Source organism: Oryzias latipes, chromosome 19, assembly GCF_002234675.1.
Source record: "Oryzias latipes chromosome 19, ASM223467v1".
Taxonomy (NCBI): Eukaryota; Metazoa; Chordata; class Actinopteri; order Beloniformes; family Adrianichthyidae; genus Oryzias; species Oryzias latipes.
The window spans coordinates 17,222,958-17,238,939 of record NC_019877.2 but is presented as its reverse complement, the minus strand read 5'-3'; the positions used below and the strand labels follow the sequence as shown (position 1 = coordinate 17,238,939).

The 15,982-nt window shown below is 41.9% G+C and overlaps 1 protein-coding gene across 2 annotated transcripts in view; it reads left to right on the top strand.

Annotated features, from left to right (window-relative positions):
• Positions 1-15,982, top strand: part of LOC101172231 (ryanodine receptor 2) — a 310,508-nt gene that overhangs the window by 91,864 nt on the left and 202,662 nt on the right. For both annotated transcript variants that reach the window (XM_023949560.1, XM_023949561.1), the window contains exons 32-44: positions 173-287; positions 365-525; positions 624-786; positions 4,403-4,489; positions 5,079-5,210; positions 5,876-5,970; positions 6,045-6,220; positions 9,314-9,948; positions 13,080-13,280; positions 14,674-14,779; positions 15,026-15,166; positions 15,414-15,541; positions 15,819-15,964. In XM_023949560.1, the coding sequence (XP_023805328.1) occupies positions 173-287; positions 365-525; positions 624-786; positions 4,403-4,489; positions 5,079-5,210; positions 5,876-5,970; positions 6,045-6,220; positions 9,314-9,948; positions 13,080-13,280; positions 14,674-14,779; positions 15,026-15,166; positions 15,414-15,541; positions 15,819-15,964 (2,286 nt within the window). The remainder of the gene's footprint in view (positions 1-172; positions 288-364; positions 526-623; positions 787-4,402; positions 4,490-5,078; positions 5,211-5,875; positions 5,971-6,044; positions 6,221-9,313; positions 9,949-13,079; positions 13,281-14,673; positions 14,780-15,025; positions 15,167-15,413; positions 15,542-15,818; positions 15,965-15,982) is intronic.

The window sequence follows — 15,982 nt, the reverse complement described above, 5'->3', positions numbered from 1 at the left end:
TTTTTCAGACTTTTGGAAAAAATATTCAGACTTACAATTCACAACTTTAGACAAAAGTCTCCCCAAACTTGTGTCAGGTTATAGTGGTGTCAAGATATTGTGTTTTGAGATCTTTACACAAAAAACACCATCTGGAGAGTGAAAGACTACATTTTACTTTGGTTGTTGTCAGGTTCCTTCTAAAGAGGAACAAGACAGACAGCAGCAGCCATCAATCAGCTCATCTGTCTGAGGAGGCGGGGTCTGATGACAGGGAGGGCTATGAGCTTCTCCTGCATACGTCTGTGGTAGGAAGTGGCTTTTAAATAAAAATCGAAAGTGTTTTTGCAGCCCTAAGGCTATAACCACATGTCTCTGTCTGCAGTACTACTATTCGGTGCGGATCTTTCCGGGTCAGGAGCCCAGCAGCGTGTGGGTAGGATGGGTGACCTCTGATTTTCATCAGTACGATCCTGGTTTTGAGCTCCACAAGGTCCGAACTGTCACAGTTACCCTTGGAGACGAGAAGGGAAAAGTTCATGAAAGGTGAGTAGAATGAGAAAGCTAGGAGATTGTCCTGAAACTGAGCGGAGTAATGCCACCTCTTCAACCTCCTCCACCCACCCACCCACCCTGTTCTGCAGTATAAAGCGCAGCAACTGCTTCATGGTGTGGGCTGGAGAGAGCAGCAGCACTGGTGGTCAAGGGAGGAACAATACCGGCTTAGAGATCGGATGTCTGGTGGACACTACAACTGGTCTGCTAAGCTTTACAGCCAACGGGAAGGAGCTCAGCACCTACTTCCAGGTAAGCCATCCTGACCAGGTAAGCCCTGTTAGGGCAATGATGTCAATGATGACCCTACCAGGGGCTTTTGCCATTCCAGGGCCATGGCAGACAGATCTTGGGTGAAAAGCCAGACAAAGAGTGGTTCAGAACCCCTTTATGAGAAGAAAAAGTAAAGATTCCCTAACATCGCCCAACCCCATACCTGGCTTCAGAGAAGGACCGTGGTGACACCAATCTGGTGATCTGGGCTTTTCCCATGGGTCCTGGATTGGTCCAACTCAGAGAAATGACGTTATATAATGAGTTATATCCCTAGAGGAGACACGCCCGCTTGGGAAGCCTGGCCGACGGTGGCGGAGCGCGACGCCATCTTGGTGAGGTCGTCGGCGCCCACATGATAATGCTTTCTATGGCCTTTAGTGGCATCTAAGTAACTTTTATATAATTTATATATATTAATATTTATGTACATTTATACATATATATAAATATATAATATATATGTATATAGTTTATATAGACACATACATCCTTTGTTGTGTAAATAAGAGAAACAGTCAGCTTTAAAAGCTCAAACTTTAATGAAAAATGCATAGTTGCAGGACTAACAAATAAAAATATTTATTACTAAGAATTTTTTAAAATAATTTTTAAACATGTAGAAGTTTTAGACCTCTTTGACATGTAATTTCAATTATTTAGAAAAGCCCAACAATAAGTCAATAATAAGTCAATAATAATAATTAATTAATAATAATAATAATAATACATCAATAGTAAGTCAATAATAATAATAAATGATAACAATGAATCAATAATTAAATAAAAATAAATAATAATAATAATAAATCAATAAGTCAACAAGAAGTCCAAAAGTCAAAAACAGATTTACCCTAAAAAAGAAAAAAAACAAAAACCAAGAAAAACAATAGATTTACTGATTCATGTGAGTGATCAATTTGGTATAACACAGATGGTATGGTGCCGGGTTTCAACAGTTTGGCCAGTCTTATCAAAATGTGGTTCCACAAAATTTCTTGAACATAGCCAGACTGTATTACTAGTTGGTAACCAAAGTGATCCATCTGGGTTAGCTCTTGTGACAGCTAAGGCTTTTTCCTTAAGTCTGAATCCATTGGAAACCTGCAAGAAAAGTTCAGTCACTGAGTCAGAAATGTATAAATCGATATTACTATAATAGCCTAGTCCTAGTATACTGTATACAGGTTTAACAAAATAAAGTTTACATTCATGTCGACAGCAAATTATACGTACATCATGCAGCATGTTGATAAATGGCCCTGCAGCATCATGCATGTCAACATGTGTACTATTAATGAAGCCCCTGCAGCATTAAAAGAAAAAAATATATTGTACTTACCTGTGAAATGTTATGCCTTCCTCCTTCGTGGACTCATTTCTCCGATTTTGGCAGTTGAAACCTGCACAATGAACTGGCATTTTGCAAAAAAATGTGTTCACATGCATACACTGCAGCAGTGACTTGACCTCACCAAGATGGCGGTGCTCTCCTCCCATGAGGAATCACGTGATGTCTCCTCTAGCGATATAACTCATTGGCAGAGATGCCACTTGTTGTTAGGAAAAATCTCCCATTCCAACCACACAGTAAACAACAAAAAACAAAATGTTATAATGGTGGTTTATTTGCAGGTAAAACTAGTTCTGCAAATTTCTTGAATACACAAGAGCCATTGGCTGTTACTTTGTACTTACTAATATATCTTTCTTGAGTATTTAAAATAAATATCTGTGGAAAATCGATATCGGCTACAAGAGGCAGGAAAATATCGGGTATCGGTTGTAAAAAGTCTATATCGGGCATCACTAGTTTTCAGTGTAGGTGGGGCGGTGGAACAAATACTTCCAGGTTCTCTTCAATCCTGCTGACACAGCTTCTCTTGAGGAAGCAGAGGATGAGGACTTTGGGGTGTGCCTGTCCATCACCCAAACTGATGTCACTGAAGTAGTCAATGAGCTCTTTGATGGCAAGGCTCCAGGAGTGGATGAGGTCCGCCCTGGTTACCTCAATTCTCTGGATGCTGTGGGAGTGTCTTGGCTGACACTTCTCTGCAGTGTGAGAGTCGGGAACTGTACCACTGGACTGGCAGACCGGTTCCCCTTTTCAAGAAGTGGGACCAGAGGGTTTGTTCCAACTAATGGGGAATAATACTCCTTAGCCTCCCTGGGAAAGTCTAAGCCAGGGTCCGTCCGGTGGTCAAACCTCAGGTGTAGGAAGAACGTGGTTTCTGTCCTGGTCATTGAACAGTGGACCAACTCTCTTTTTAAGGTGCTGGAGGGTATGTGGGAGTTCACTCATCCAGTCCATATGTGTTTAGTGGATTTGAATAAGGCATTCAACTGCGTCCCCCCAACCCATCCTGTTGAGGGTACTTTAGGAGTACGGGGTCTGGGGAGACTTACTGAGGGCTGCTTGGTCTCTGTAAGACTGGAGCAGGACCTTGGTTCACATAGCGGGCAGAAAGTCGGACCAATTCCCAGCATGTTGGACTCCGGAAGGGCTGCCCTTCATTACCGGTTCTTTTCATAGTCTTTATGAACAGAATTTCTTGCACCCTGGAGTTGGAGGGGGTCTGGTTTAGGGACCACAGGATATCCCCTCTGCTCTTTGCAGATTATGCTGTCCTGTTGGCTTCATCGAACCAGGACCTCCAGCATACATTGGAGCGGTTGAGGTGTGGGATGAGGGTCAGCACAACTAAATCTGAGGCCATGGTTCTTGAAAGGTAGTTTGCCCTTTCTGGGTGGGTGGAGTGCTTCTGCGCCAGGTGGAGTAGTTTAAATATCCAGGGGTCTTGTTCACAAGTGAGGGAAGATCGGAGCATGAGATTGAGAGGTGGATTGGAGTGGCGTCCCTCGTCATGCAGTCACTGTACTAATCTGTTGTGGTGAAGAGAGAGCTGAGCCAGAAGCCAAGGCTCTAAGTTTACTAGTCGATCTTCATTACTCACCTGTGGTCATGAGCTCTGGGTCATGACCGAAAGAACAAGGTCTCAAATAAAAGCGTCTGAAATTAGCTTCCTCTATAGGGTGGCTTCTCTCCCTTAGAGATAGGATGAGAAGCTCGGTCACCCAGAGCAAGATCCTCCACGTCAAGAGGTGGCTCAGGCATCTACTCTGGATGCCTCCTGGATGCTTCTCTGGGGAGGTGTTCCAGACATGTCCCACTGGGCAGAGGCCCCGGGGAGGACCCAGAATATGCTGGAGAGATTACGCCTCTGGGCTGGCCTGGTTTTGCCTCGGGTCCCCCCAGAGGAGCTGGAGAAATTGGCCGAGGAGAGGGAAGTCTGGCCATCTTTGCTTAGCCCGCTGCTCCAAAGATCCAGTCCTGGATGAGTCGAAGATGGACGGATGGATGGAAGGATGGATGGATGGATGGATGGATGGATGGATGGATGGATGGATGGATGGTTGAATGGATGGATGGATGGATGGCTGGATGGATGGATGGACAATTTGTGGGGTTTTTAGTTGAGGGTGGCAGGTTTTATCCTTTTTTTTTGCTATAACATACTTTGGTCTTTTGATCATTTAATGATTGAAAAAAAGCAGCTTCCTGTTTTCATGAGTCCAACCAAACATCTTTGTGCAGGTGGAGCCCAGCACAAAGCTTTTCCCAGCAGTCTTTGCAAAGGCTACCAGTCCCAATGTCTTCCAGTTTGAACTTGGCTGTGTAAAGGTGAGGCACAGACACACACAACCATGAGGTTCACACATCCACTTTGTTTAGATGTTTTGTTGTTTTTTCATATACATAGAGTAGTTGGGGGATGTGTCAGACAGACATGGTCCCAGACTGTTCTGTTTGTAATGTAAAATTAGATAAATTTACTTGTGACTTCTCTGTTTTGATTTCTTCTTGTAGATCCATCGGTAAGTTCAGCTGGCATGTGTTGTGTGAACAGGTTTGACAAAAGAGAAAGTCGAAATAAAAAATGCACAAAAACAGGTAGTTTTGTAATAATAATTTGGTATTAGTGTGAGACTGAATGACACACGGCTCTATATCATGACAAACACAACAGTTCGCAGGGCAATGGAATTAACTCACCAAGTCCACAGATTCAGCCAAGATAACTGTAATCAGTGCATAACCGTGTTTTTTGTCTCTATTTTGCTCCATTTATCCACTGATTTAACAGCTCTAGTATGCTTTGCTCAGTTATGTTGCACATCAGACTTTATGGATGCTGCTCTGAAACATCTGCAGACCACCATGTCTTGCCGTTTGCAAAGATGGCAGACGTGTTACCCTTTTTTTTCTACAGAACACCATGCCGCTGTCTGCTGGTTTGTTTAGGAGCGAAAGAAGGAACCCTGTCCCCCAGTGTCCTCCTCGGCTCCATGTCCAGTTCCTCACTCCTGTGCTTTGGAGTCGTGTTCCTAACCACTTCCTCAGGGTAACCGCTTTTCTTTCATGTTGCTGAATCATTCCCTTTTCTTTTGTGACGTGAGGAAGTCCTTTGTTTTTTGTTAACAGCTGAGAGATCATAAGAAATTTGTAGATCAATAAATATATTTTTTAAATGCAGTTCTTATAGGACAAGGAGCAAGAATAAAGTTTAACCTTTGCACTTTTCTTTTTAAGAGAAGACAGAAGGCTTTTACTTTTGTAAGTGTGGAACAGGAAGAGTTATTTTTGAGAAACAGTGCTGTAGTCTGGTAGTTGACCTTCATTAGGACTCCAGATGTCCAGGATCTTCAGGAGCAAGAATAAAGTTTAACCTTTGCACTTTTCTTTTTAAGAGAAGACAGAAGGCTTTTACTTTTGTAAGTGTGGAACAGGAAGTGTTATTTTTGAGAAACAGTGCTGTAGTCTGGTAGTTGACCTTCATTAGGACTCCAGATGTCCAGGATCTTCAGGAGCAAGAATAAAGTTAACCTTTGCACTTTTCTTTTTAAGAGAAGACAAAAGGCTTTTACTTTTGTAAGTGTGGAACAGGAAGAGTTATTTTTGAGAAACAGTGCTGTAGTCTGGTAGTTGACCTTTAGGACTCCAGATGTATAGGATCTTCAGGGTAAAGGCACACAGCTTCATTGTCCAGACCTCTGTGCTTTCACGCAGGTTTCAGCCTCCAGAGTGAACGATCGACACGGCTGGCTGCTCCAGTGTGATCAGCCTCTTCAGTTTATGTCTCTGCACATACCTGAGGAGAACAGGTGCAACATCAATACCTACCACCCTCCCACCACCACCTGTAATACATGTTCTCACGCAGCATCTGTGTCTGCAGGTCTGTTGACATCCTGGAGCTTTCAGAACAGAAGGACTTGCTGAGATTTCATTACCACACCCTCAGACTTTACTCCGCCATCTGTGCTCTTGGGAATAACCGAGTGGCTCACGCTCTTTGCTCCCATGTGGATGAGGCGCAGCTGTTGCAGGCTATACAGAACAAGTACATGCCAGGTAACACCAAGAACGGCTTTCCTGCAGGAGCTTGAGCTTGGGGGAATGTTATTGTTAAAGTTTGGCCTAGTTTACGAAAGGGGTTTATTCAAACATACCTCTGGTATGTCAAAAGATTTATAACCCCCTTTTGTAACAGTAACAAATGTCCAACACAAGAGGCTCTCATCTGTTTGCTCAGCTGTTAGACAGGACAAGTTAAAATAAAAAATAAAAAAAATCATTGATTATTATTAGAACATATTATCAAGAAAAAAACAGTAATTCTTGCCTCACATTTCAGATCAAGTAAAGGAAATCAATAACTTATTGATCGTAATTTAAAACATTTCAGTAATCATTCGTTGCACATTACACAATGTAATACTTATTGATTGTAGTTAAAAGAGCTTTGATTATTTCACCACAATCAAGTTCACACATGTATTTGGAATTATTCAAGATCACCTGTTGATCTTTAACTCCTCCTATCTTCATATTGTGAAATCAATGTTTCTTTATACGTTTTCTTTAATATTTGGATATTTGAACATTGTTTTAGCTCATTACTTAACCCGTTCCAAAGTTTAGTGCCACACACAGACACACAGAAACTTTTCTTTGTGGTTCTTATCAATTTGATCTTGAAGTTCCTACATCTCCTCAGTTTGTAGCCTCCTTCATTTTCCAAGAAAGGTTTTTGGATATTGCATGGTAAGAATTTCCCACTAAGTCTGTATAGAAGTTGCTCTGTGTAAAAATCAACAAGGTCATACAGTTTTGAAATTATGGATTGATAAAATAAATTATTTGTATGATCAAGATAGCCAGCTTTATGTACAATTCTTATGGCTCGTTTTGAAATAAAAAGAGAGGATGTAAACCCTTACAATAATTTCCCCAAATTTCTATACAGTAGGTGAAATATGGTATGAGTAGCAGTACAATAGATATCCACTGTTGTAATCTGTTTTTTTGTATGTTTAGATTTATTTATGATTAAAAAACTTTTTTGAGACTTTAGTTTGTATGTGTCGGATGTGAGGCTTCCAACTTAGTTTGTTATCAATAACAACCCCTTAGAATTTGATTTCTGTAACATTTTCAATTGAGACATTATTTATTTTAATTGAGAGCTTGGGATTGACGTAGTTACCAAAAAACAGTACTTTGGTTTTATCTAGGTTTAAAGATAATTTGTTGTAATCTATCTATGATTTTATTTTGTTTAACTCTGTGTTCATCTTATTGAAACGTTCCCCAGGATTGTCTGTAGAATATAATATATTTGTGTCATCAGCAAATAATATGAATTTTACAAGTTTTGAAACATTGAACATATAATATATATAAATATTGGATAGCAGTAGACCCAGAATTGATCCTTGTGGGACACCACAACTTATCTCTTTGACTTCTGATGTAAATTTGTCAATCTTGATAAATCGTTTTTTCCTGTTAAATAGCTTTTGACCCAAGTTAGCACTAATCCTCTTATCCCATACCCTTTCATTTTGTCAAGTAGGATGTCATGGTTGAGAATGTCAAATGCTTTTTTTAAATCAATGAAAATTCCAGCTGCAAATTTCTTGTCCAGAGCATTTGTGATTTCCTCCACAGCATCAGTAGCCGCGGTTACATGCACAAAATATCTTGATCGGATCAATGGTCGGATTCAAATTCAACCATGTACATGGGATCAGAAAAACTTTTTCCGATTAGAACGAACGTTCACATGGTCACACTTAACGCCGGAATAAATCATTTTGGCATACGCAGTAGTGCTGAAAATACCGGAAGAGGAAATGGGTCCCGTTGTGAACAAACTGAGTTGCCATATACAGGGGAAGAGGCAAAGAGCCAGTGGGGCGGGGCGGGGCAGGGCGGGGCGGGGCAGGGCGAAGCGGCGCTTCCTACTGGGCGTTCGCTCTGCCCTCGCCAGCAGCCAGTCGGTCCTGGTTGAACTCCAAAGCTTTCTCTGGAGCGAAACACTGTCTATGCATGACGTCAAACCAGAGCAGTAGTGACACACGATTGGAATGAACCATTTACATGCAACACGATCGGATCAACAATCGGCATAACCCACCCATCTTGATTGGAAAGAAATTTCGATCCGAACGAATCTGATCGGGGCAGACTATTCCGAATGGCATGCTTACATTTTTCTTCCGATCAGGCATTCTTTCCGATGACTTTTGTCCATGTAAACGCAGCCAATGATAGCAAATGAGGTTGATCTGTTTTCTCTAAAACCATATTGGTTTTCATTTATAATGTTGTGTTTATCAATAAATGTAACTAATTTTCTAATTTCTGTGTGGAGTTGGCATGTTCTCCCCGTGCATGCGTGGGTTTTCTCCGGGATCTCCGACTTCCTCCCACCGTCCAAAAACATGCTACATAGGTTGATTGGCAACTCTAAATTGTCCATAGGTGTGAGTGTGAGAATGAATGGATGTGTGATTGAGGATATTCCACCCTGCGACAGACTGGCGACCAGTCCAGGGTATCCCTTGCCTACGCCCAAGTGGCCGGGATAGACTCCGGCAACCCCGTGACCCCGAAAGGGAATAAACGGTTAAGAAGATGAATGAATGAATGAATGAATGAATGTAACTAATTTATAATTGAATATTTTTTCTAAAATGTTTGAGAATTGTGGAAGAAGAGAAACAGGTCTTTAGATTGTAAATAGGTGTTTGTCTCCGCTCTTATAAATAGGAATCACTTTTGCAATTTTCATTTGGTTTGGGAATCTCCTAGTTTCTTAAGATAAGTTATATAATATATATATATATATATATATATATATATATATATATATATATATATATATATATATATATATATATATATATATATATATATATTCATAATCTTTTGAGTTTTTACTCTTGATTTTATTTACAATTGATATCAGCTCATTTTATTTCACATGAGAGAGAACGATTGAATGTGGGATCCTTTCAATGGGTGGATTATTGTCTATGCTGATTTTGCATTTTGGAATTTCCGCTGCCGACTCTGGACCCACGTTTACAAAATATTTATTGAGGCCGTTTGCTGCTTTATTCAGTTACTTTCTCCTGCTCCTCTCTGTTTCCCCTGCAGGTTTACTTCGAGCAGGCTACTATGACCTCCTGATCGACATCCACCTCAGAAGCTACGCCACCGCTCGGCTCATGATGAACAACGAGTACATCGTTCCCATGACTGAGGAAACCAAAAGCATAACCCTGTTCCCAGATAAAGGGAAGAAGCATGGCCTGCCGGGAATCGGACTTAGCACCTCTCTGCGACCCAGAATGCATTTCTCCTCTCCAAGTTTTATCCGAGTGGCAGGATCCATGCTGAGTAGCACCACTGGATCAGGGTCTTTCTTTCAGTTCAGCCCAGAGTTCCCCCTGGACACTTTGAAGGTCAAAACTATCGAGATGCTGACAGAAGCAGTGCAGGAGGGCAGCATGCATGTGAGGGATCCCATCGGTGGGAGCACAGAGTTTCTGTTTGTGCCCCTAGTTAAGCTGGTCTACACCATGCTCATCATGGGAGTCTTCCAGGACGGAGACCTGAAGAAGATTCTTCAGCTCATTGAACCATCCGTGTTCTCAGAGTACAGAGAAGAGGCTGGTGAGAAGTCCGGATCGATGAACCTGGAGAAGCTCAGCAGGGGAGAAGATGGAGGGAAGAGCGTTCCCAAAGAAGGACTTTTGCAGATGAAGCTGCCAGAACCAGTAAAGCTCCAGGTGGGTAGGGAGGTGCAGACTGAGATAATAAACATAGCACTCAAGTGCCAGTACAGCTGAAACAATACTCACAAAAATTCTGCAACATCATTAAAAACTGAAAACATATAATGCTAAACATAATGTGAAAAACATGCTCCTCTGTCCACTGTTTTGTAATGCGGGGTGTTGGACTCAGGAGCACAAAAACAGAGGTAAGTTAAAGAGTTCATTGAGCAGACTTTGCAGAACTGAGAGATGGGCTGGGCAGAGTACAAGAACTGGAACCTTTACTGGAAATAGAGAGCTGGAATGGATGAGGGCTCGAGCCGAGCCAATGTTGGACTGGGGCAGAGCTGAGCCAAATGACTGGCGTGCACCAGCTTAACCTTGGAGACATGAAACGTGGGGTGGAGCCACATGAACCTGGGGAGCTTAAGCCTCACAGTAGCCGGGCTAATAATCTTCTCAATCAGAATGGGACTGACAAAGTGGAAAGCCAACTTCCGTGAGTCCACATGCAGCGGAAGGTCTTTGGCAGACAACCACACTCTGTCACCCACCTTATAGGCAGGCACCTGGGAGAATAGCGAGAAGAACTTTGGAGAAAGGCCCATCGGGACCTGTCCAAAGTGCGCCGGCAGCGTCATATGAGAGCATGTACAAAAGGAAAACTGGACTGGTTCTCTTGGGACGGGAACAACTGCGGTTGAAAACAATAGGCACAATGGAATGGATAAAGACCCGTAGCGGAGCAAACCAGGAAATTATGGGTATATTCCACCCACAGTAGTTGAGACGCCCAAGTTGACGGCGTTTGGGAGATGATACATCTGTCTCCATCTCTTGGTTTAGCCGTTCGGTCTGACCATTGGACCGTGGGTGAAAACCAGAGGAAAGCCTCACAGACACACCCAACAGGGAACAGAACTCCTTCCAGAAACCAGATGTACACTGAGGACCTTGGTCAGAGACTTTGTCAGTAGGAAGTCCATGAAGCCTAAAGACATGTTGAAGGAGCAATTCAGCCGTTTCCTTGGGAGAAGGCAACAGAGTAAGCCGTCTTAGCGAACCGTTCAATAATCGGGAGGATAACTGTGTTACCATCCGACTCAGGGAGGCCAGTCACTAAGTCCAGAGAAATGTGGGACCAGGGTCTCTTGGGAATAGGTAGAGGATGCAGAAGTCCCGCTGGACATTAATGGGATGGCTTATGTTAGCAGCAGACCGGGCAGGCAGACACGAATTCCCGGAGGTCATGTACCTACATAGGCCACCAGAACCTTTATTGGAGGAAGTTGAGGGTGCGGTGAACACCAGAGTGACATGTGAGATGAGAGGAGTGAGCCCATTGAAGTACCTCAGAACAGAGATGAGTAGGCACAAACAATCCATCAGGACAGGAACTCAGACCAGAATGTCTTTGCAAGGCAGCCTTAACCCGGTCTTCTATGGGCCAGGAGTCAGCTCCAATCAGATAAGAAGAAGGCAGAATAGAGTCTGGATCTTGTAAGGTTCCCATCTTAGATTCTGGGAACTGTCCCGAGAGAGTGTCTGACTTCTGGTTCCGTGATCCAGGACGGTATGAAAGGGTGAAGTTGAAACATGTGAAGAACAAAGACCAGCAGGCTTGACGAGAGTTCAGGCATCTTGCAGAACGAATATATTGCAAGTTCTTATGGTCAGTCCATGCCAGAAAAGGACGAGATGCCCCTTTTAGCCAGTGACGCCACTCTTCCAAGGCCAGCTTGACCGCTAGTAGTTCCCAGTTTCCGATGTCATAATTCCTTTCAGCTGGAGGCAGACAACGGGAGAAAAAGGCGCAGGGGTACAATTTCTGGTCAGATGATGAACGCTGGGATAGAACGGCTCCGACCCCAACCTCAGAAGCATCTACCTCCACCACAAATTATCTTGAGGTATCCGGGATGGTAAGAACCAGAGCTGAAGCAAACCTGGTCTTTAGTTTAGAGAAAGCAGCCTGAGCTTCTTCTGTCCAGCAAAAGGAAGCTTTGGATGACTTCAGGCATGTCCATGGAGCAGCCAGGGAGCTGTACGAACAGATGAGAGCAGAGCTTGGTTGAGAGCTGGAGCTGAGCTGGAGCAGAACTTACCTTGAGCTGAGCTAAAACTGAGTGGGGGCAGTGGGCTGGAGCCGATCTGAAACAGAGCTGAATCAGAAGATCATCTGGCAGAGGTGTCTTGGATCTTTACTGCTTTTATGCTGGTCTGATTGTGAGGAGCTGCGATGTGAGGACTGAAGTGGAGAAGAGAGGAAAACCAGGGCTGGAATCCAGACCGTGACATGTTTAGTCAAAGTTATTAAAAGATTCAGTAGAATGAACTTTTGCCTCTGTGCTGTAAAACCTTCACAAAGTACATTGATGACGAGAAGACAAAATAAAAAGTCATATTTTGATTAATTTACGCATTTCTGAACACTGTTCCAAAAACTTGTGCTCTGAGTACCAGCGCCTCGCAAACCATGAAAACGAACAGGTTCTAAAAGTGGGGAACTGCCCCTTCCAGGAAGAGTCTGCACTGCCACCACTGCCCCAGGCAAACACACTTTCTCTGTGGAGCTAGTGGTAAGGGAATGTGTGGAATGACAATAAAACAAATCTTAAATCTTGAATCTTGAAAAGATAGACCTTATTTACACGCTGTCTCAAATTTGATACACATATTTTCACATGGTGTAACTGTATTAAAAGGTATTAATTGTTGACAAATTTTTGATTCGTTCAATACAGATAGTTGTCATTTGATAAAAGAATAAATGAGTTATTCTCACCATAAATTTATTTAAATTGGCAAAACGTTCCTGCCAAAATTTTTTTTTCAGATTTTATGGAAGCAGCCATTTTTAAATGACCAGGAAAAGACCATCTACTGCTTCTGGTGGAATGATGATGTACTACAAGGGAGAAAACATGAATCGGATTATTTACAATGAGTTATAAAGGAACGTTTGGATAATGCTAATGCGATAGGGGTCTCAGAAATGTTTGTATTAAATATTATACAATAAAACATTATTTTAAAAGAATGAATACAAGATACAAGAAAAGCGTATTTGACAAATGTTTATTCTCATGTTTTATGTTGTGTTACTACATGCGCTGAATGCGAGTGTGTTTGTTCACATGCAGATGTGCCATGTGCTTCAGTACCTGTGCGACTGCCAGGTGCGGCACCGTATCGAGGCGGTGGTTGCTTTCTCAGATGACTTCGTGGCTTGTCTTCAGGATAACCAGCGGTACCGCTACAACGAGGTGATGCTAGCACTCAACATGTCAGCAGCCCTCACCGCCAAGAAAACCAAAGAGTTCAGATCCCCCCCACAGGAACAGGTAGGACCGCAAAAAAAAACGTAACTTTATATCTGATAAAGACTTGATTAGACTAGATTGGACTTGATAAGTAGTTCATCTATATTTAAAGCCCCTGTTGAACTTTACATGTTGTCATTCATTATACTTCTGTTCATAATATGTATCTTTTTATTTTATTACTTTGAAGTAAGTAAATAAAAATAAATAAATAATGGAGTGCAGAAAAGCTGCTGACAGAAAATGTTCAAAAAAATCCAAATACTGTCTGTGGTGGACCGAGCAGTAGAAGGCAAGGACAGCAAACAATTTAATCAAAAATATTGAAATTTAATTTTCAAAATGTGTAAATGGGCAAAAATGGGCCCTTAAAAGAGGTCAAAGCAACAAAGTTAACTCAAGTTTTTAAATGTAACAGAGGACAACTGAACAGACAAACCAACATAATTAAACTGACCTTTCTAATTGCAAACACAAGGGAACATATATAGTGGCTGATCAAACCAACTAGACACACAAGGGGGAACTTAAAAAGACTAAGACAAAATACAGAGAACAAACTAAACTAATGTCCAACATGTGATAAATTAACATACACAATGAATGAAATTAAGGACCATCAAAATTGAAACTAAAGTAAAGAAACACAAAAAGAGTTCCTTGTCCACTGGGTGATGGTTCAGTCCAATTAGCTGCCTGCTGAATATAAGGCCTCTGCTGACTGGCATGCATTCTTGTGTCAGGCCTGACTTGATTGTTCCAGCAGCAGATGGCAGTAGCAGCAGCAATGGTTCCCTTTAGCACTGGTGACTCAAAGCATAACATCAAATTAATAAAGCAAATTATAATAAAGTAAACTGAAACATGTTGATAAACTTTATGATCAAATGTGTGTTATTTTTGATAAAGAAATCTAGAAGTATATGCAAACAAATAAAGTGAACAGATATATGTAGGGTGTGGTGCAGGAGGTTACTGCCCTGATGGTGTGGCAGCGTAGGCAGCCATCACACTGTCCTATCCAATACTGTCCCTTTCAATTCAATTTTATTCAAGAAACTGAAAATGTTGTTTTTCCTGGCTCTATGACTTGCTATGCTCCAGACTCCTCCCACCAACTAAAAAAGTGTCTGTTAGATTAGTCCCTCATCCCTGACCCCTCCCGTTGAAATAGTTTGTACATTTAATCTATCCATGACTGTATTTTTGAAGTGACTTAAACCCGGTTGATTTTCTTTACCTGTTAATTCTATTACTTTAGTTGGATAAAAAAAAATCATAAGATGTGATGTTAAACAGCAGATGTTGTCAAATGTAGTAAAACTACATTCTGGAGAACAAAAGTAAGCAGCTCAACTTTGGTCTCCACAGCATATAAAATTGAAGAGCATCTTTATTTCTTATAATTCCTTAGATCAACATGTTGCTGAACTTTAAGGGCGAAAAGCAGGATGGTCCTTGTCCGGAATTTATCCGGGAACAACTGCTGGATTTCCATGAAGACCTGATGCGACACTGCGGTCAGTTCCATAGCACAAAATGTCCCAACCCTGGTCATGAAAGATTCCAGCCCTACATGTTGGACTCATGTCCAAACCCCAACACCCATGACTGAAACAGCTGGGGTCTCTTCAAGGCTGTTAGGCTAAACAGCAAAAATATCAAACATGGAGGTCACGGGTTCTTGAAGACCACTTTTAGAAACACACACTTGTTCTGGCTAAAAAACCCTACAGCACAGTAAGAATGATTCTTCTGCTTGCCAGGCATTGAGCTGGACGATGATATAGCCATTGATGGCGACAACGACTTCACCTTCAGAGGGCGCCTTATGTTGTTGGTGGAGAAAGTATCAGCTCTTAAGAAAAAGATCGGCAACCCACCAAAGGAGAAGGACAGACAGCCCAGTAAGTCTTGAAACTTATGAACAGCATTATGTTTTAAGCTGACAGTGTTACCAGCAGGAAGCTTTTCATCTGAAATTTCATCCACACCTCTGCTTCTGCCTGCTTCCTCAGATTATTATAATTATTATTTTAAAGTCATGTTTCAAAATGTGAATTTTTTTAAACACAAAACTGTTTAAGTGAAAGTAAAAATCTGTCACTCACTGATATTGTTAATATAGTTTTTGTGTGCGTGTGTGTACTGCAGGTACTTTACAGCAGCTCATTTCAAACACGATGGTCAGCTGGGCTCAAGAATCTGTGATTGAAGATCCAGATCTGGTCAGGGCAATGTTTGTCCTGCTGCACCGCCAGTATGACGGTATAGGCGGCCAGGTACCAGTCTGCATATTTGTGAATATGGAGTTTTAGCTTCATGATCATTAATTTAATCAATCCTAAAGACACAAGTAACACAGTAACGTTTGTCTAGGTGTTTTAAAGGGAAGCTCTGAATAAAACCAGCTTATGTGGATCCATTGATCAGTAATCAATTCAGAGAAATACTAACACAGCAGATTAACCTCTTAACTGATACTCCATGAGCCCCTCTATACACTTCCTCTCTTTACATCTTAAAGAATTCATTATGTTTGCTTTTGCTGTCCTCCAGGTGCATGCTCTTCCGAAGACCTACACCATAAACTCTGTATCAGTTGAGGACACCATTAACCTACTGGCTGCCCTGGGTCAGATCAGATCTCTGCTGAGTGTCCGTATGGGCAAAGAGGAGGAGAAATTGATGATCCGGGGGTTGGGGTAAGAACACAGCATTTT